General features: G+C 37.1%; 3 protein-coding genes across 6 annotated transcripts; all 3 read right to left on the bottom strand.

The window, feature by feature from the left end:
• Window positions 1-424: 424 nt before the first annotated feature.
• Window positions 425-7,018, bottom strand: LOC140784910 (zinc finger CCCH domain-containing protein 36). 4 transcript variants are annotated; one of them, XR_012108335.1, is made up of 6 exons: window positions 6,526-7,018; window positions 4,101-4,656; window positions 3,747-3,973; window positions 2,134-3,659; window positions 1,870-2,033; window positions 425-787 (listed from the first exon to the last, which is right to left on the bottom strand). XR_012108335.1 is itself a non-coding variant. In XM_073132516.1 (5 exons), exons 1-5 carry the CDS (start codon window positions 6,872-6,874, stop codon window positions 2,004-2,006), a joined length of 2,688 nt encoding a protein of 895 aa, XP_072988617.1. In that variant the 5' UTR covers window positions 6,875-7,018; the 3' UTR covers window positions 1,760-2,003. The 4 variants fall into 4 exon arrangements, 2 of the variants coding, with proteins under 2 accessions (XP_072988617.1, XP_072988618.1); XR_012108334.1 differs by having other exon boundaries at window positions 1,889-2,033; XM_073132516.1 differs by lacking the exon at window positions 425-787 and having other exon boundaries at window positions 1,760-2,033.
• Window positions 7,019-7,904: 886 nt separating this feature from the next.
• Window positions 7,905-12,477, bottom strand: LOC140785289 (protein DETOXIFICATION 18-like). Its single transcript, XM_073133105.1, has 7 exons — window positions 12,021-12,477; window positions 10,113-10,657; window positions 9,894-9,980; window positions 9,770-9,826; window positions 9,447-9,685; window positions 9,243-9,361; window positions 7,905-8,239 (listed from the first exon to the last, which is right to left on the bottom strand). Exons 1-7 carry the CDS (start codon window positions 12,267-12,269, stop codon window positions 8,111-8,113), a joined length of 1,425 nt encoding a protein of 474 aa, XP_072989206.1. The 5' UTR covers window positions 12,270-12,477; the 3' UTR covers window positions 7,905-8,110.
• A 1,398-nt stretch (window positions 12,478-13,875) lies between these two features.
• On the bottom strand, window positions 13,876-19,522 carry LOC140783804 (switch 2). Its single transcript, XM_073130868.1, has 8 exons — window positions 18,985-19,522; window positions 18,454-18,560; window positions 16,895-17,819; window positions 16,580-16,827; window positions 15,826-15,952; window positions 15,469-15,744; window positions 15,140-15,392; window positions 13,876-14,469 (listed from the first exon to the last, which is right to left on the bottom strand). The coding sequence occupies exons 1-8, from the start codon at window positions 19,387-19,389 to the stop codon at window positions 14,147-14,149; spliced, it is 2,664 nt and encodes an 887-aa protein (XP_072986969.1). The 5' UTR covers window positions 19,390-19,522; the 3' UTR covers window positions 13,876-14,146.
• Window positions 19,523-19,683: the final 161 nt, after the last annotated feature.

Genomic DNA, 19,683 nt, shown 5'->3' with positions numbered 1-19,683 from the left:
AGAAGCACTCATTTAGATAATTTTATCATCTTTATTAATAGCGCTTGCATTTATCATATAATCAAAAAGTATAAAAAGACATGATGATACAAAACATAGTTCCAAAGGATAAAATGTATTTAACCTTTCAAACTTTTATAATGCTATCTTAAAAAAAAAAAAAAAAAAAAAACTTCTTTGTCTTAAATTAGAGATCTAGCCCCCACTTATTATAAGTAGTCTACTAGCTCAAAGAATTCTAAGTTAACAAAAAAAAACAAACCTCTTACTTTAGCTAGGCGTAAATTTTAAATTTTTGTGTAAAGGTAGAAAATTAGGAGGTTTACTTTAATGGTGCAATAAAGGAGTGCTATATGGACATACTTTGGTTGCACATAATGTACAAAGGATTGTACCAGCAGAGATCAAGTTGGAAACCTTGTGATACAAAAAATGAAGGGACCTCTACATGATTCACATAATATAGTTAGCTAGAGCACAACCTAACTTGACACATAAATGTCATTCTGCCATAACAAAATAACCGTCGGATCACTGGTTTAACGGATACAAATATGATATATGCCATAAATGAGCTCAAACTATTATAACTAGTACTTGAAAGAGTCTCCAGCTGATTCAAAGAAGCTATTCCCAACTCAGTAGCAAGTAAGAAATATTCTCAATCTATTCTGGTTCACTCGGATCTGAACGAGTTCAAGCATTACCTTAAATGCTTCTCTAACATTCATCTCAGCATTTCGTAAGTGATTAGCACCCGCTGATAATATAACAAGGAACCTTCCATCTGGAAATTTCGCTTATCGTGATTTAATTCAACCTCTTTAGATAACAATTATATAATATTGAGCTCAAATAAAGAAAAGAATCACATATCATATCAAGAAAATCTAGTAAAAAACTGAAATGTCCTCCATAACCAAGCAAAATGTAAAAACTGGAGAGTGGAGTATACATATAAGTATAAATTGCACGGATTTCAACAGTAAAACATCTAGCAGCAAAATGGCAGTTGATCAGACTGAACCTTACATGCGACAGACATGTTTAATGAAACAAACTATCCAAAAGATTTTTATTTTTTCACTTTCTTATTGCCCTAGCATGAGTTATGATCAAGATATGAGGCACCATACAGATCTCTAGTTGAAAAAAAAAAATTTGTTCTATTTGTGCTAAATAAAATTCAGAGGAAAATGTATCCATTTTGCCAAAATCATGAGAGCAAAATGTTGAATTGGTAACCTTATAGAGTTTGCAAACTTTTTGTGAACTACCCAGAACTTGAGCTTTTGCAAAGTAAACAGTGATACTATCTGCAAAATTATCTGGCTTGTGAAGGCCAGTGTAAAGACCAAGCTGTTGGCATGTGGCAAAAGATAAGAATGTACCATAACATCTTTGTGTTGCATGATCACAAGAAAAAAGACAAAAAAAGCTGGAGCAAAGGAAGAACTCTACAAAACTTGGAGTACTAAATGCACTTAATGAAGGGGACAGAATATACAGTATAATATGGAAAAATACCAAAAAAACTTGTGTCGCTGGGTGCAAAAGATTGGCCTATGATTGCAACTTGAACATAGGTTAAACTACTGTGTATAAGTATATCTAAGAAACTGCTTCTTCCATCTGCCATCATCATAGCTTGAGTAGTGCGTAATAAATTGGTAATCATCTTATGTATAACATCGTCAGATTAAAATCCATATGCCTTATTAAAACCCAATTTTCTCTATTTCAAAGAATAAAGCCCCTATTAGAAATTCAAGAATCATGAAGGCTTTAAAAATTAGATTTTAAAAAAAAAACCTACAACTCGGATGTCTACAAGATGAAGAACGAGAGCCATGCAGCAGAAGGTCTTACAAGAAAATTTGCAGCATACCAAGAAAAGAGGCTCGCATTGTGCATGGCACCGTTTTAAATAAGCCCACTAAATATTTAGATCAGATCCACATCAAGGTACCCATGAGAGTTTTAACCATATAAGAATTGAAAGCTCAGGATTTGCCATACTTCACAACATAACCCTGCAAATAAATAGGAACACAAAATGTCAAAGAAATACAAAAGTCCGGGAAAAGGTAATGCTGATCTGTCCTTGACATTATATAAATTTCAAAATCATACCTCAACAAGCTTTGAAAGCTTTGGTTTTGATGCAGAGAGATAGTTGTTTATCGACTCAGTAGTAGTTGGGACTTGATGAGGTTGTAATGCACGAAGAACCTTTTCAGCCGCTTTCTTAATTATCGTCTTATGGGAATCCCTACTTAAGTGGCCCTCCCGCCAAGATGGTTTAAGCAATTCCTTCATGAATTCCACCAAGGCTGCACGGAATATTTTGAATGCCTTTGACTCCTTGTTGTTTCTACAATTCTCAACTTGATTGCTGTCAAGGTCTGCCCCATTGATATCTGCACCCTCACTTACACGAGGTACATATTGTTTCTCATCCTTAGGCCTAGAAATATTTCCTCCATCAGATGTACTAGGTCCAGAAGCAGTTACTGCCGAAGTAAATTCATCAAGTTCCTGTGCTGGTGTACTCTTGTCTAGTATGCTTTCATGGGGTTCAGAGGAAGAATCCATAGTTTTCTGGGTAGTATAACCTGGGGTCTGGCTTCCCCTTAAAATAGGATGACCATTTGTATGCTGACTTGGCACATCACAGAACACAGTCATTGGAGACTTTTGAATAGTTATACTTCCAGCTTTGGGAGCATCAATGCTATCAACAAGTGGATCATATTGGCTTCCAGGAGACGATTTACTTACAGATAAACAAAACGAAGATCGAAAAGGTACAGAAGGTTCCCAAGAAGTTTCTTGGATCTCCTTTTTCTGCCCGGAGGAGTCTGGAAAATCCAAAAGATTATTTTGGTGTGCGCTCTCTTCGGATCTTGATTGGTATGGTGAACAACTTCTTAGAAGTGAAGCAGACCTAGAACCACGAGATAATGACATTCCTGCTTGAGAAACTGTATGGACTGAAGAGGCATCTGTTAAAGGGTGAAGAGAGTTATCAAAGGGTGATTTTGCTGAGCTAGTTAAACCATAGGAAGTGTAAGAGTCAGGAAAAGAGGAAAGGCCTTGCTGATATCGGAAAGCAACATCCTCAGTTCCATTGTAAGTGTACTGATTGTTGCTCTTCTGAAGCATACCAGTTACAATAGATGATCCAACTGAAGGATATCGATATTCAGGAATCAAGTCATTTCTTGCCAAAGAAGATGCCCTCATTAGTGATATATCATTCACGAAGTCCACTTTGCCCATTTCCAGATACAGTTTCTCTTCACTAAGGTGCCTTCGGGAAAGGAAATCTTCGGTAGATGAATGTTCTTTCTCGGTGGAGCCAAGATACGGTCTTATACCAAAAGTCTGATGGCATGGCAAGTGATGCAACTCGTTCCCTACAGGACTAGATGATCTATTGCCTCGACAGTTATCAATCCTGAGAAACTCCTCAGCAGCAGTCTTTGATGTATGAACACTAATGTCATCACAGGGGTGTGGTGATCCATGATTTTCTCCACCATATGCACGAACAAGTGCCCTTTGTAAATCTGATTTTGACGTACTCTCAGCACCTAATGAGTCTTGAGGCTCATGAGAGATTGACAATTTTGATCTTTCGGCTTCTTCCATTGAACCTGCACACTTTCAAGAAAGCAAATAAAATTCCTTTTTTTTTCTGGTACAAGCTATTCTTCAAAAGAAAGCGATAGGAGGTTTGGTACCTGCATGACCGACAAAATCACGCTTCTTAACTGGCCCACCTGCATCTTCTTTAGATAACTTGCTATCAGAAACAAGCCCCTCTCTCTGGTGAAGAAACCTACAAGAAGTACCCTTGATGCACCACCCTCTGGCAAAAAAATCACACACAATTGCAGGCCTTTTGTTCACATTCACAAGTGGGGCACCAGGGGATGAACTCCTGGCTCTATGCTTTGGAGTACGGGGGCTGGAAGTAAGATTAAAAGCTATCAGTTTAAATCATTTAGAAAGAAAAGAAAGAAAAAAAAATGTGCATCTAAAAAGGCAAGTAAAATGGGTAAAACTGTTTTTACTCATAGAAGTTTATTTCATACTTTGATAAACTAAAGCCCTCTTGAGACAGCAGCGCAACAATTTTTTGTGGACTTGGAGCTTCCTTTTCTGAAATACTATTGGATTTCACATAATTAAGGCCACCCTTTGTCTCATTCTCCACAACTGATTTATGAACCCGCAAAAATCTTGTTTTCTTAACATTGTCCCGATCACAGGAACCTAAATGGGGCCTATGACTATCATGAGCTTCAACATTGTGCCTTTGTGCATCACTTGAAGCGTCACTGGGGGCATCCTTTCCTAACGTAGCTTCAATATCTCTGTTGGCTAAATTAGATTTAGAATGGCTATTTTCCTCCGAAGAAATGATACGCTCATCCCAAGCTGCAGGCATGGTGATACCATTTATGTCAGATTTGCCCTTACTTTGTGTTGCTTGCAGCTCTGCTGAAGAATCACAGGTGGTAAGGTTGCCACCAGTACCATCCACCGAATGACTAATTGAAGCAGGACTGGTGTGAAATCTCTCATGAGTGGACACGTTTGGCTTCAGGTTCTCAGCATGACTTCCATACTCTATGTTTTCTCTAGTATCTATATAGAAAAGGGAATATGAGAATCAATCAACACGAACTAAATACATAGAAAAGAAAATGAAGTCCTATGAAAAGGAAAAAGTTCAAGCTACTCTAATCTTCTAAGTTCTAAGAAATAGAAATCTATGATCCTTAGTTAAGATACAATTGATTGTAAAAAAATCTGCATCCCACATGACAAAAATTTGAATATGGCATGGAGTGTATCATATAGGAACCTATAAGAATTCCATGATCTATGGAGACGTAGAGCAACCTCCTAACTTTCAACTGTGGCACGAAATTCAAAACTACGATTCAATACTGCTGTTACAACATTCCTTAACTAGAGAGTGTGACACCAAGACCCAGTGGTGAACACTATGATCATTGCAGATGTCGCAAAAAGATCAATCACATCAGGAAAAACATGCACGCAAGTAGAAATTGTTGAAGTTGTGTGTTGCGGTCATTTAAATCCTTCTCTGATGTTGATTGTATTGTTTGTTTCTGTGCTATGGATGAACCTTTTTTTTTTTTGGATAGTAGGCCTAGGTGCCTAGTGTGATGCCATGGAACTTTTATTAGTCTTTTTTGTTGTTTGGTTCGGACCTCTAGTAGGGATGGCTCTGTGGGGGGGGGGGTGTATTTTTCTTCTGTTGGATATGTTGGGGGGTCTGAGTTACTGCAAGGGTTTGTTTTGCTTTTGTGTCAATGTAATGGTGTTTTGTTAATCTCTACGCTAGGGAGTAACTGTTTTATATAGAGATTACATGAGCAACAATACACAGGACAACACCACTATATTAATAAGCAAGTGTCCTTTCAGACTTAAGTAGACCTGATGGATGCAAAACATGAAATAGAAAAAGAAAAATAACCAAAAGTGAACGTGTAAGATTTCTATTACTATAATCTCTTTCCAGCATAAGTGTGACAAATCATACTTGAACACTTAAACCCCTTAGTTTAGCCTGGGGAGTAAATCTTAGACTATCCCTTGTGAATCTAAGTTTATGATATTATGATGTTAATGATTGTATTTGCAACCCCTTGACTGCTTGGGGAAGGAATTCTGCCTTCCGGAACAAACAGAAGCCTCTGAAAATGCTGAAAAAAATATCCTTTGAATAAACTAAAAAAATGAAAAGCCAATCAGGATAGAAGGTGATAACAAATCCCACTAAGCTAGTTGCAGGAGGTGTAAAGCCATACATAGGGCAAGCCCTATAAATATCGGTATAGATTTATCTTGTCATCATCTCTGTGATACTATCTACCTAATTGTTTACATTATTGTTACGAACAACAGTCTTCTATTCCTTTTCCTTTTCTCTCTTCCTACGTTGGGGTCAGAGCTAACAAAATTGAAAGGTTGTCTATTCTGTGGAGATTTGGAATAGCCAAATGCATCTGCATTCATCAACTCAATCTTCTAATGAGGGTTTGAAAAACAAACAGTTTGGATAGGCTCCATGGCTAGTGTGTCCAATTGTCCAAAGCATTTAAGGTGGTTTTTAGTCAGATCTTCGGCATTGCTTAATTGGATAGTGATATATGGGCATTAGGGGTGGGAAGTCTCAAATCTTTTCTGATAATTAGAGATTTCCAATAACCACCTGTCACCACATTTTCTGATCCTATCTATCCATTCTTCACTACATATCATGAAACACCAAAATCTATCTAACCCAATTTACTTAACCCTTACATTCCACACTCCCACAGTTAGCGACTTATCAGTCTACACTTCGCTTCAAATTTCTTCCTATTTTTTTCCCTTCTCCCACTCTAGATATCCAATTGAAACCAGAATTCTACACATTATAATCCTACAGATTAGAAAAACACAGCAAAGAAACTTATAAACAAAGAAGCAGAAGCAAACCATCGGAGTCCTCTGAACCGGATAGATCACCTTCTCCCTCCACGTCCATCTCCTCGGGCTCTTCATCCTCCCCCTCTTCCTCCTCTTCCATCGCAACTTCCTCCTCGGGCTCTTCTTCCTCGTCTCCCTTCTCTCCCTCTTCTTCTTCTTCTTCTTCTTCTTCCTCCTCCTCCTCCTCCTCTTCCACCTCTATCTCCTCAGTCTCCTCTTCCACCTCCTCCTCCTCCGGTTCCTCTTCGTCTTCCCCATCATCGCAGCCTTGATCTTCTCCCTCGTCCTCAGCATCCGAACCGGCTGCATCGGAGAGCTCCGGCGACGAATCGATCTCCGGATCGTCGCGTTTGGGCATCTACGCGGCCTTCGACGGCGATGAGAAGGAAGGAAGCGTTGGTGTGGTATATAATAGCGTGAGTTTAGAATTTGAGAAAGAGAGAAAGGCTATGTCGAATGTTATTAAAATGCTGAAACCATTCACAAACCCTCTTCTTTTCCCTTCTTCCTCCTCTTTATTTTTATTTTTATTTTTATTTATTTATAGCCGTCTTATTTATTTTTTCTAATATAATTATAAATTATAATTTAGATAAAAAGATTAAATCTCCAATACATAGGTTAGATAATTGGACTAATTCTTCCTTAAAAAATAAACCATAACAAATTCAATTATACACATAAATTAAAAATCAAATATTAACTCCACTCTTTAAGGAGGGACTTAACTATTAACCTCCGTTGTGAATGCCTGGTGGCTTCTTATTCTTTTTTACTTTTTTAATTCATATCTTTAGGGCTTTTATAATTTAATTACATCTATAGTTGATACATATTTTATAATAAAATTCACTCAATTTGCATGTGAGTCCAAAATTACAAATAAAAAATTTTAATTACAAAAGCTCCTATTTTGATATATTTATAAATCAACCGTGATATTACGAAATATATTCTTTCTCTAAAAATATAATACAGTGAGAACATCGTATTAATGAATAAAAATTAGGCTTTTAAAGAGAGAAGTTAATTCTCAAATATGACAACATGAGGAGGCTTTATTCCGATAAAACCTTAATAATAATAAAAATTCCTAGATTCCTAAATTTTTCTTCATAATATCAAATGTCTAAGCTAAGAACTAATTCCGTATATCTCTAAAGCATTTGGTCTATTAGCCGAGAATGTAACTATTTACAAAGCAATTCAAATTTTTATTTATATGTTGCCTCTTTTACCCTTGAGCTATATTATGTTTGCTTAATTTTATGCTAAAATATTACGTCTTGTTTCCAATTATTAGAGTAAAAAAAAATCATAATTAAAAAAAAAAAGAATTTAAGCTGCTTCGTAAATATTAATTCTCATAAATAAGTAAATCAACAATATTATTGTACTCAAACTTTCTTTGTGAACTTTATTAGTTGTCATCAAATTATGCTCACAGAAATTCCCATCAAATTAACAATGAGGCCGAGGATACATTATGTTATCCTTAAGACAAGGTAATAGCTTTAACCAATACTTTGATCTCTCTGCCTCACATCATCATAAGAAAAATGATGCAGAATTATGCTCCCTACGAGGTATGGAGCTAAACTAGTACATTTCTATGCTCTTCCTTCACTGATAGATCTACCGTTTTCCATTTGGTCCGAAGAGTGATAACTAGGAGTGCGCAGGCTTGGCAAAAGAGGCCACATATCAAACCCATCCACAATCCCTGCACCCAAAATGCAGCATTTAATGGATTTGTAAATGTGTTATGTTATGCCACATAATATAAGATGATATGCAAATAACATAGATGAGCTTATTAAGAAATAGAGAGAATCATCAGCTACCAAAATTCTTCTTTCTTCTCAAATTCATGTATAGATTAGTGATAATTAGATATTGCAATTGGAGCCACAACAGTCTTCCCCTTGATCTCCATCATCACTGTAATTAATTGCTATCCCTTTGAAAAAATGGTTTGGCTATGTTGGCTGACTCCAATCGAAATGGATTCGTCGGCTTTTTTCCCATCCACCCGCCCGTCGATGATCGGATTCGGCTCTGTGTCTTTTGTGGGATATTTTATTTTGGATTCCTTTGTTTAGCATCAACCGCAGGGTTTGTGTATTGTTTGATATATATATATATATATTTTTTTTTTTTTCTATCTTAGGTTTGTAATGCCTGATCTTATCTTGAACTAAGATGGAATCACATGCTAACTCTAGGCTTATATTAAGGAGTCATCTTCTCTATTCCCTTTCTTACTATGTATCAAGCTTCATTTATGTCATCTCTGGAAAATTAATTAATTGCTATCGTGTATGGGCTTTGCCTCAAAATAAAAAAACCAGACTCTAATTGAAATACTGGACAGCATATTTTCATAAGGAGTTCCTAGCTAATGCAAGAGAATCATTGAAGTTATAAGTTTTATAGGTACGAAATGCCAATTCTTTTTGTAAGTTAAGGTCATGTAACTGAAGAACAAGTCTACGAGGTTCTATAATGCAGTAATTAGGTTGATTCTTCATGAAGGGAACTATGCAGTAGACATATAAGTTGACTCCTATCTCTTTCTTTTATCTACTCTCCAACCGTCTACTCTCATATGATCCCTTCTCATTTGCATCAAATTAGGAGCTTCTTTCAGCTATATAGTGAATTTAAGACAATGCTGTATGAATTACTAAAGGTTAATAAGAGTAAGAGATTTAGAGGGCACTAACCTTGGCATGCAAGCCCAATTTGAATCCAAAGAGAAGAGCCAATGGCATGCCTATTAGGTAAAATGCCACTAAATTGGTCCATGCTGCTAAGTGCTGCCAACCACATCCTCTGGAGACCCCTGCAAGTTGATGCAGTGAATGATAATTTTCAGAAACTTTCAGGTTCAAGCATAGAAGTATAAGAACAAGTTATCACTGGACCACCTGATAAGACCCCCTGGGCTGAGTCAAATAGTATAGAAACAGCGAGGAAGGGGGTCATGTAAGCAAATTCATTAATTATCACTTGGTTGCTGCTGAAAGAGCTTGCCCACAAATTGTGACCAAAAACCAAAAACAAAATAATAGTAACAGCCAGAAAGACTGAAAGCTTTAGCGTCACAGTAACTGCTTCTTTGGCCTTCTGAATATTACCAGCACCCATCTCATTTGATACACGAGTGCTGAAATCCAATTCCAATTAGTTAACATAAGAAAGTATCTAAAAGAAATCATCATTCTGTTATCGGAGATTATTGCGAAAGTACCTCACTACTGCGCTAAATCCATATGTAATCATGTAGCTGATAGCTTCGGTATTCACACTGCATTAAGCATAGTCTCAGTTTCCTTTCAGCTGAAAAAATTTGCATAGCAGATCATAAAACATACCACATTGCTATCAGTGAAGTACTCATCTCCGAGTTTGGCATCAGCCCAGCGAGCAAAACCAGTATCTCGAAAGCCCAATACTCAAAGCTGGGTTACAGGAGAATAAGAATTTGCAGTTTGAACCATAAAGTGAACAATGGAAACTAAACATCAACATGAAGTTCTATATCAAATTATTAACACTAGTATGTTATGTAGGAAAAAGAAAATGTTACTGACCAGACCATCACTGCTGAGGGTATAGCTAGCCTCATGCCAGGTATTACATACTGAAATGATTCTAGCGAGAACCCTTCCCAAGTATACTCGAATGTTCTTGAATACTTGACATACGCCGCTAGCATAAAAACTGATATCCACAAAGATATCGACGCAGATAGTGACGCGCCTTTGAATCCGAGACCAAAGACATGGATCAGTAAGTATGTCACTGCGACGTGGATAAGAAGTGGGATAATTGAGCAGACGACCAGAGGCATTACAACAGTTTGTGTCTGGAGAAACCTCAGCAGGCATTGCAGTATGCCATAGGCAAATAGTCCTGGAATAAGGTACTTGACATAAAGTGCAGCCATCTGGGCCACTTCTGGTTCTTGGTGCAGCCATATGAGTACAGGCTCCGAGTAGAACCACAAGATGGACACAAGAACTGAAAAGAAAGCACACGTAATAATTGACGATTGCAGGTAAATTCCAAGCATCCTGTACAACTTTGCACCATAACCTTGACCACAGAGCGTCTCAAGTGCCCCACTCAAACCAGTCTGCAACGGGAAAAAGAATTAGAAGAGCAGAGGGGGAATTAGTATGAAACAAAAGATAAGCAATATTATAGATAAAAGGACCTAAAGGCGTGGCTTTTAGGCATTTCTTCGAACAGTAGATAGTCGTGAAGTGAAGTGGGTGTTGAAGAGATCCAACCATGCAACGAATTCGAAGGCGGTAGAAGCATATAACTCTGTTCGCTAAGGAAACTAAATTTGTATAAGAAACCTTGCATTGAAGCGATTTTGCAAGTTAAGTTGAAAAAATTAATTTATTTATTGAACTAAAAAGCACAAGTTATATTAAGCTCAACTAGAATTCGAGCTAGCTCGTTGCTCATTTAGCTTGGTTGATTCAAGTTAAGTTCATTGAGATCTCAGCTCGATTAGCTAGGATTAAAATAATAATTTATGGAACTAAAGATCTAACCATTAAATCTCGACTAAAATATCTATCAACTAGTAAATTATAGTATAAAGGTTAAGATCGTGTGTGTATATATATATATATGTGAAGTTCCCTTAGTCAAGCTCACTTTTTAGGCCCACACTCTGGAGACATGTGGCTTGAGATACATGCAAACCTACCACAAATATTTTAAAAAAAAAACACTTAAAAAGAAAGATAAAAGATCTTAGCCACCAACGCCTTCTTTGATTCTTATGATCTATTATACATGGCCAGGACGTTCTATCTGACTTACATGCAACGTGGACTATGCTAAACCTACAGTAAGGTACTATAGACTATAGTACTTTCAACTTAGTCTTATATAGAGAAAATGAACCACGTTGCAACAAAGTGAATCATGTCACGATGTACATTAAGTCTTCATAAACAAATATTCTAAGTTTTACGGGATAATATCATCTAACTTTTTAATCAGTAATCTTTGTCTTTGCTTGTTAATTCAATCGTCACATCAACTGCAAAAATCTATGTCTCCGTCTTAAATCCTCTGCCTTCCCAATGGATGAGAGGATCTAATGGGCATTAATTAATTGATCAAATTAAATGACGAGAAGCACAGCGTGAAAAAGTTAAACATGTCGATACTCTTATAATAACCAATGGGATCGATCCTTCTTCTGTGGAAATAATTAATGGCTTATTTTAACAATTAAGAAGGAGAGTTTGTGAATCTCTATATACGCATAGCAAAGTGCAGCGATCCATGTAAATCCCATGATCTGCTGCACCAACTTGCTTGTTAAGATTTTTCTTTTTAAAAAGAAGAAAGAAAGGGGACTAAAATATGATATTTTAAGTTTTTAAAGAAGACTAAGATCGACGTTATTAGTAGTTTGATTCTCGTCAGATCTATCTATTGATTAAATCGACATAATATAAGTTAGTCCATACCATAAGGGCCATGCCGGTGACGGTGCCCCAAGAGTTGCCGAGGGTGGCTCCGGCGAGCTCGACGTCGCCTAGATGTCCGGCGAACATGATGGAGATGAGGGTGATGGCGTAGTATGACATGTTAGTCAGTATCATGGGAAAAGCAAAGAGCAGTTGCCCCTTGGCCTCCTCCTTATCCAAGAGCCTCTTCCACCATCTCTCTCTCTCCTCTCCTGATCCATTATTCTCTAGCAAAGGAGCATAAGACATGGCTAGTTAATCTAAGGATGGAGCTTCTCTTCAATGTTTCACTAGCTAGAGAATATATATAGTACTATGTGAAGAGGAGTGGGAGAGATGGTTGGTTGGATATGTGAATGCGGATAGAAGAGAGGTAGCTATCTAAGGCATTTATGAGGGTCTTATAACTGCACCTACTCTCTCTTCTCTATGTAGTATTGTAATATGAAACAAATGCAAGCACATTTTTTGTTTTACCTTTTCTCTTATCCCAATCTTTTCTCTTTTTTCTATTTTTTTTATTCATTTAAGTCTCATCAAACTTTTAGCTACAATAAATTGTCTGGTCCAGATTTCAACATATGTGTATCGTAGAATAGTTACTTTAAATTAAACGCTACTGAGATTTACTTTAAGCCGTCGCACTGTCAAGGCTTCTCTAAATTAATTCTACTATTGAATCATCAATCTATTCGAGCCGTTAAGCCAAACTATTATAGTTGGTTGGTACTGAAGTTGTCTAGTCTAGATTTGACCTATGTATATTATCGAATAACTACTCTAAATTAAACGCAGCTGAGATCTGCTCTAAACCATTATGCTACCGAACTGATCCTCTAAATCAACTATACCATCGAGTTATCAATCTAGTCGAGCTGTTAAATCAAACGATTAAATCACCAAATTATTAAATAATATTTTCTATAATAATTATTTAGAATTACAATCAATCTTACAACATTCTTGATCAGCAGGGTGCCTGCGTAGTTGGTTAGTACTGAACTATTAAGTTGACCGCGTGTGTAATTGCAGTTGAAATTTGATGAAGATGATGAGTTGGCTGCCTTTCATTGGCGGTGAGACTGTCGACCCTATTAATCAAATGGAAAGTAAAAGTAATTTAATCTGATTCTCCAGCAATTGACGGCCTATCTTAAAATGTCACGTGGCGCATGATACACGAGGATTTAAAATAAGGCTATTCTTGTTCTTTGGGAAAAAAATAAAGAAATTACCAAAGAAACTTTGAGAATATTAGAGAAGAGAGAGTGTGCGAAAGAATGAAACAAAGAAGGGATGAAGTTGAGCAGTCGACAACTAGATGGCATGCACTATAACACTAGTTACTTACGGCACGTTGTTATATTTTAGAAATTCTAAAAAGAATGATATGTGATTCATGTGAAACCTAGAGTTTCTGATTATTTAAAGTCCACCGCTAACTTTTTTTATACAATTCTAATTTATTTCAAAATTATATAAATTGCTTTACAATTTAACGATTTCCAGAAAAATCGTTGATAAATTTTTAAAAAATCCTAGGATTGTGACAATTTTGCTAGATAATTTTAAAATGTTCCTATTAAGTTAAATTGGTCATGTACATAAGTTATAAAATGTACTGACCAGTAAAGAACAGGGCTAGTTTGGTCAAAAAAGTCTGAAACCTAACTCTGAAACCTGCTTGCCATTGCCTGAAATGAAGGCTCCCTGGTGCCCTTATGGTCACAGACGCACAGGCTTCTTACAAGCATTTGTACGAAGATTCCATTAAGAACTAGCACGTGTGAGAAAGTAGAAGCACAGCCATGAAAATTATATGTACGACCAGTCGACCATCAGAGCATCACCATCGTGGCATCACCATCATGCACCCCATCCCTATTCATGTTTTGGGGGTTCGCTATCATGTTACAGCACACACCCCAATTTATCAACAAAAAAAAAAAAGAACGTTACAAGACACATGACAATTATATACAGGGGATTGCTCAACAACCAAATAGTTACAGGTGGAATACTAAAACAAGCATTTATTGAACATACAAAAGATTGAGCTTCGTTGTCTCGCAGTTATGAACAGTGCCTACAAGTTCTTCATCAGTTGCTATGCTGTTTCCACCATCCTAGCGATCTCTTGTCTTCCGCCTTTTCTTCTTCTTGTAGTTGTGTAGCATTTCATCCCTCTGAAGGGGTGAAGCAGAGAGTAACCACTTGCTGAATTCGAGTTCGTCCATACCCATAAAAGAAGCAATGCGTCTAAACTCTTTTCTTTTCTGCTCCGCTAAAAGAGATTCTTCTTTCATGTGGACATGCCTTCGTTCCTGGTTTTGATCTGTTGCCTCCATAGGAGCCTTCATAATATCATCTTTACTCGTAATCATTACATCATTATTTCCTCCGATCCTCATGTTGACAATGTCTTCATTTCGATGAGCATATACAATGCCTGTTAAAAAGCCATTGATATTATATGTTTTTCTTCCCTGAGCCAATATTATTCTTGAATTGATAAAAGATTTTGAACAATCAAGTAAAATTTGTGAAGTTGAATGAAACTCTAATGCGAAATGCCAAGAGACAGATCTACCTCCGGATAAACAAATAAGCTAATGCCAAATACATCTTATTTTCCGGAAATAAAACTATAGCACATAGCCACCTACATTAAGCAGAAATTCATTCTTAAAATTCCACTATCATATATCTGAAAACAATGCTTAGGTGGATGCTGCAAACCCATAATTGGAGATTAAAGTCATTACACCCTCTTCAATTGCATAAGTACATGATAATAAAGAATAAAGTTGACCATAGAGATTGCTGGAAGCCTTGACATTGAAAGATGCAACTCGATCCACATCCTATTTGTGTTCTGGGCATGCCGGAAAACAAAAATTTCAAAAACTCATGTAACTCATGCAACTGAAAATACTAATTCAATTAGCCAAGAAAAACCAAAACCAAAAATGAATCTTCAAAGTCTTTCAGCTTACTATATTATAATGCCAGACAATGTTGTGGCATTGAATCTTAGCTCTTTGTGAAATCAGAAAGTAGAAAAAGAAGAATGGATTTTATAGAGATTTTCTCAGAGCACATGTTTAGAGGAACCTTACCGAAGTCATCAACAAGTGCCCCAGTTTCAGTAGCAGTTGCAGGCACACGAGAATTTAGTAGAACTGAAACTTCATTTGGTTCTTCATGAGAGTGATTACTATCACTTATCGGACTGATATGCATTGTCCGGCATACATCATTGTTCCCTTGTTCCTCATGCATTTCGATAATCTCACTTGTGAAAAGCTTATCAGACAGGTCACGGAACAGATTGCAGATTCCAAATAACTCGCCCTGAAATTTCTTGCAGTCCTGTAAAGCAGCAGATGAATCTAAATTCGATATAACTAAAGTGAAAAAGAAGCTAAAATTTACTTTATAGGATCACCTGTACACCCTCAAAGTAACGCTTTTCTATTTTCCCTGAAACAGCAATATTTGAAAGCTGCTGTTTATAAACCTGTCTAGTATAAACAAGTTCCTCAAGAGAACCGGCTGCAAGTAGACGAAATACTATAACATGTCTTTTCTGTCCATATCGAAATGATCTATCCTGTGCTTGCAAATCTTGTGCAGGATTCCAACTTGGATCAAAAATTACAACACGATTAGCACTGACTAGATTCACACCTAGATTGCCCGCACGAGTGGATATCAGGAATACCTTGATAACATGAAGATTAATTCATATCAGTGTACAATACCAAAATACAAAATAGACAGGAGCTTGAATATATAAAGTAACCTGCTTGCTTGGACTTCTGTTGAACTCATCAACAAGTGACTGACGTGCATTCATTGGAGTTGAACCATCGAATCGGGAAAAGCAGTAGCCTTTTCTTATAAGAAATTTCTCCAGTATATCCAGCATCCTGCTTACAGATAGCAACATAGTCAAATACGATTTATACACATGAGAATATATTAGACCAGATATATGTGATAGTACCTATATTTATATCTATATTCCTATACCAATTATGGAAGTGACAGGATTGAACTTGTGAAAAAGAATCCTTCTATCAAAAGATAGCCTTTTAGATAATTCATCCAATAATATTTAGTCCTCTAAGCAAACCAAACTCATATCTATTTACTGAGAAACAAGATGTAACTAATTGCGAACTAAAGATGACCCACTGAACTGTGTACGGTAGTTGGACTAATAGCTCCTAGATATTTGGAAAGCAATGGTTCTACCATCCCGATCTTCCTAACCAGTTGGGATCAAGCAGTAGTGAACACAAACATAAGATGCAACTTGTAATAATAGTAAGTACAAAAATTCTAATCACAAATACCCTAACTTGCTCTATATTTGGTAATCAGAATTAATAAACAAGAATTCAACAAGGACACAAACTTAAAGAGAAGAAACACTGGAGGGATACAAAGGTTCAGAGTTCAAACAATTATATTGATGATGATATATATATATATATATATATATATATATAATTCATGAACTGTTTAAACAATTCAAACTTGAAGATTATGACCTGACAGAATAGCTGAATAGAAGAATTTTGTCACCATGTGAAGTCCATAATGACAACAGCTTTTCCAAGGCTCGCATTTTTCCACAGTGTTCTGCATCACTAAGGCCCATGAAACTTTCGGTTTTAGCACTACCACCAACTAGGTCAATATCAGTGCCAAATACAGCAGCTGCTAGCTCAGCATCCTTCTTTTGTTTCTCAATTTCATCCCTAGGATTAGGCTTTATCAGCTCTAGATGATTGCTAATCTGTCAAAATTACACCTTCATATTTTAAGGTAGGACAAGTCATAATTGAAGTAAAATCTAATATTACCTGTTGAAGCTTGACAAGGCAAGGAAGAACAAGGCAGAAGGGGCATAAAGCACACCCATCAGGATTGTCCTTGTGGAGATACGACCAAATAATACCATCAGGTACTATCTTCTTGCAACACTCGACCTGAGATAATGGACTTCCACAACTACATGGGAGATCCTTATTTATGAGACAGTGTATATCAGGTTGTTGTAACATCCTCCTGTAGACACGCTTTTGCAAATCACTCATTTTGCAGAAAACAATATTATCTTCTTTTCCCAGCATAAGATGCCCAATAGTCTCCTCCTTGGTCCTTCTCAAAAGGTACTTACGGAGAACTGCAACAAGGTGCTGTTTCCGCTCTTCAGCAACTTGAATAAATCTTTCAGGAGCACTCAACCTCTGACCGTGCTTTAGTGGCTCATCATAGAAAGCACGAAAATGTTCATGATCTCCCAAACACCCAGGTGCAACCCAGTCAAATAGATTAAACAACTCCAAAATTTTGTTTTGCATTATAGTTCCAGTGAGACCAAATCGCTTTCTGGTTTTTATTCCTAAGCATGCTTTATAGAGCTTAGATTTTTCGTTCTTCAGACGGTGGGCTTCATCAACAATCACAATCTCCCATGAAATCTCAGATAAAATCTTATCATGAATTCTAAAAGTGTCAAAACTTGTTATTAATATTTCGACACTATGAGCTTCAATTTTTTCAAGGATCAAGTCACGGTTTGCTCCATGATAAATGGCAACACCAAAGTCTCCCCATTCAGAAAACTCATTTTCCCAGTTGCGAATTACGGAAATCGGGCAGACGATTAACACAAGGCCAGTCCTCGTAACATGGTCCTTGTCTTTCAAATTTTCTCCATGTTCAGTATCTTTACCAATCACAGCAGCCAAAAAAGCGATAGTCTGTATTGTCTTCCCTAAACCCCTAATTCAACATAAAATCAACAAATTTATTTTGATGTGATAAAAAGACAGATGTCTGAGAAAGAAAGTTGGAGAAAACATGATTACTAAGGGCTAAGACAACTAATCACCACTACTTTATAAACTTAGGTATCATCTACAGTTTCATGCGGAACTGATGGTGGACGTAAAAAAGAATGATATTTTGGCATTACACTACCAAATGTCTGTTTTTATTAGTCACCATATGACCTCCCACTCCATCTCAGCGAAGGTTCTCTTTCTATTTTCTTATTTACTTCGTCTTGGTATAGAACCATCCAAAACCTGTTTACTGCCACACTGTCCTAGTCTACCTGCATGCATCAAGACATTTTTAAGTTTTCGGTATGTCATCCCTGATTGATGTGCAACTACCAACAACCTCAAAAAGTTCTATTTCCAATTATACCTTTCTACGGGCATCACTCGTTCACACACATTCTCATCTTGGCCACACTCATTTCTAGACATTTTTTATGTATACGTCATTTTGCAAATACAACTCATTACTAGACTCTTCTAACGAGCAATGGCAGAAAGAGAAATCATTAAGGTCAAAAATGTTAAAGAGAAGCGCACAAAAAGAATAAGAAAAGCAATTTATGAAGGGTTACATGTCATCTCCTAGTACGCCACCATGGTTGTTCTTGTAAAGACTGTATAAAAACTTTATGCCATCTCTTTGATGTTCAAGAAGTCTACAATTGATTGATGCAGGAACCTGCAAAGTACAGTGGCAACTTATCAGTTCAAACTGCAACTACAAACTAACAAGAACATGCAAAAAAATATTTAATTGAGAAGCTAATGTGAGTTGTTCCTAAATTTACCTGAACAAGAACCAAAGAAACACAATCCAGAAACATGCCCAATGTGCTAGAACGAACCCAAGAAATACAGCTAAATTTTGCAATTTACTTAATAAAATTAACTACACAGTTGTGTCTCTAACTTCTCAGTTCATGAACATTAGTATTACGAAAAGTAACGAGTCAATCAGATATATTGATTATCTGATCTGCTAGAAGAAGCTTACTCTTCTCTTCTGCATAAACGATGAAACAAAGAGTCTCAAATAGATTAGCAACTTAACAGAGCCACTAAATCCGAAATCGGTAATGCTTCCTCCATTCGTTCAGGAGTACCTGGACGGTTGGTTTTTCATCCGGCGGCGAGAGGAGCAAAGGCTCGTAGGGCCCTCGGGCCTCGAAAGCGAAAGGCTGGGAGAGAAGGGGCTCGCGAGGCCCAAGGCGGCTCTCTTCATCCCTTCGTTCTTCCTCCTCCTCCTCTTCTTCTTCTTCATTCTCGTCGCCGTTTTCTCCTCCTCTCGCTTCTTCTTCGGATGCCGCGAGGCGTCGTCTACGTGGGGATGGAGGCGGCAGATCGGAGGAGGGGAGGTCGAGGCGTTGGAGCTGCTGCAAGAGGGAGGATTTGGGGGGTTTTCTCGACGGAAGGAGTTGCGAAGAAGAGGTGGTGGTGGAGAAAGAGGAGGAAGAAGAAGGGAGGTTCGAGCAAGGTCGGAGGGTTTCCTTCAAGCGGTGGAGTGACATCGCAAATGGCGGTTGACGTTTAGATTTTGCGCTGCTTGGTCTTATAAGAAGAGTTTCCGACTTTCGATTCGAAATATGATATTTATAGGGCAAAACTGACAAGTATGCATCACATAGTGCCTATTAGAAGTATGAAATATTTCCCTAAACTATCTATCATATAAACCAAGTATTCAAAGCAAGACACGAATTGCCAAAGGTTTGAACTCCAAATACCTGAGCTACAGAAAAAAGGGGGAAAAAAAAATCTGATTTATATTCGATTGAAAATAGCACTTGATTAGAAAATGTGGG

Source organism: Typha latifolia, chromosome 3 (assembly GCF_019914945.1).
Source record: "Typha latifolia isolate L0001 chromosome 3, TyphaL0001v2, whole genome shotgun sequence".
In the NCBI taxonomy this organism is placed as follows: domain Eukaryota; kingdom Viridiplantae; phylum Streptophyta; class Magnoliopsida; order Poales; family Typhaceae; genus Typha; species Typha latifolia.
This window is presented reverse-complemented; position numbering and strand designations above follow the sequence as displayed.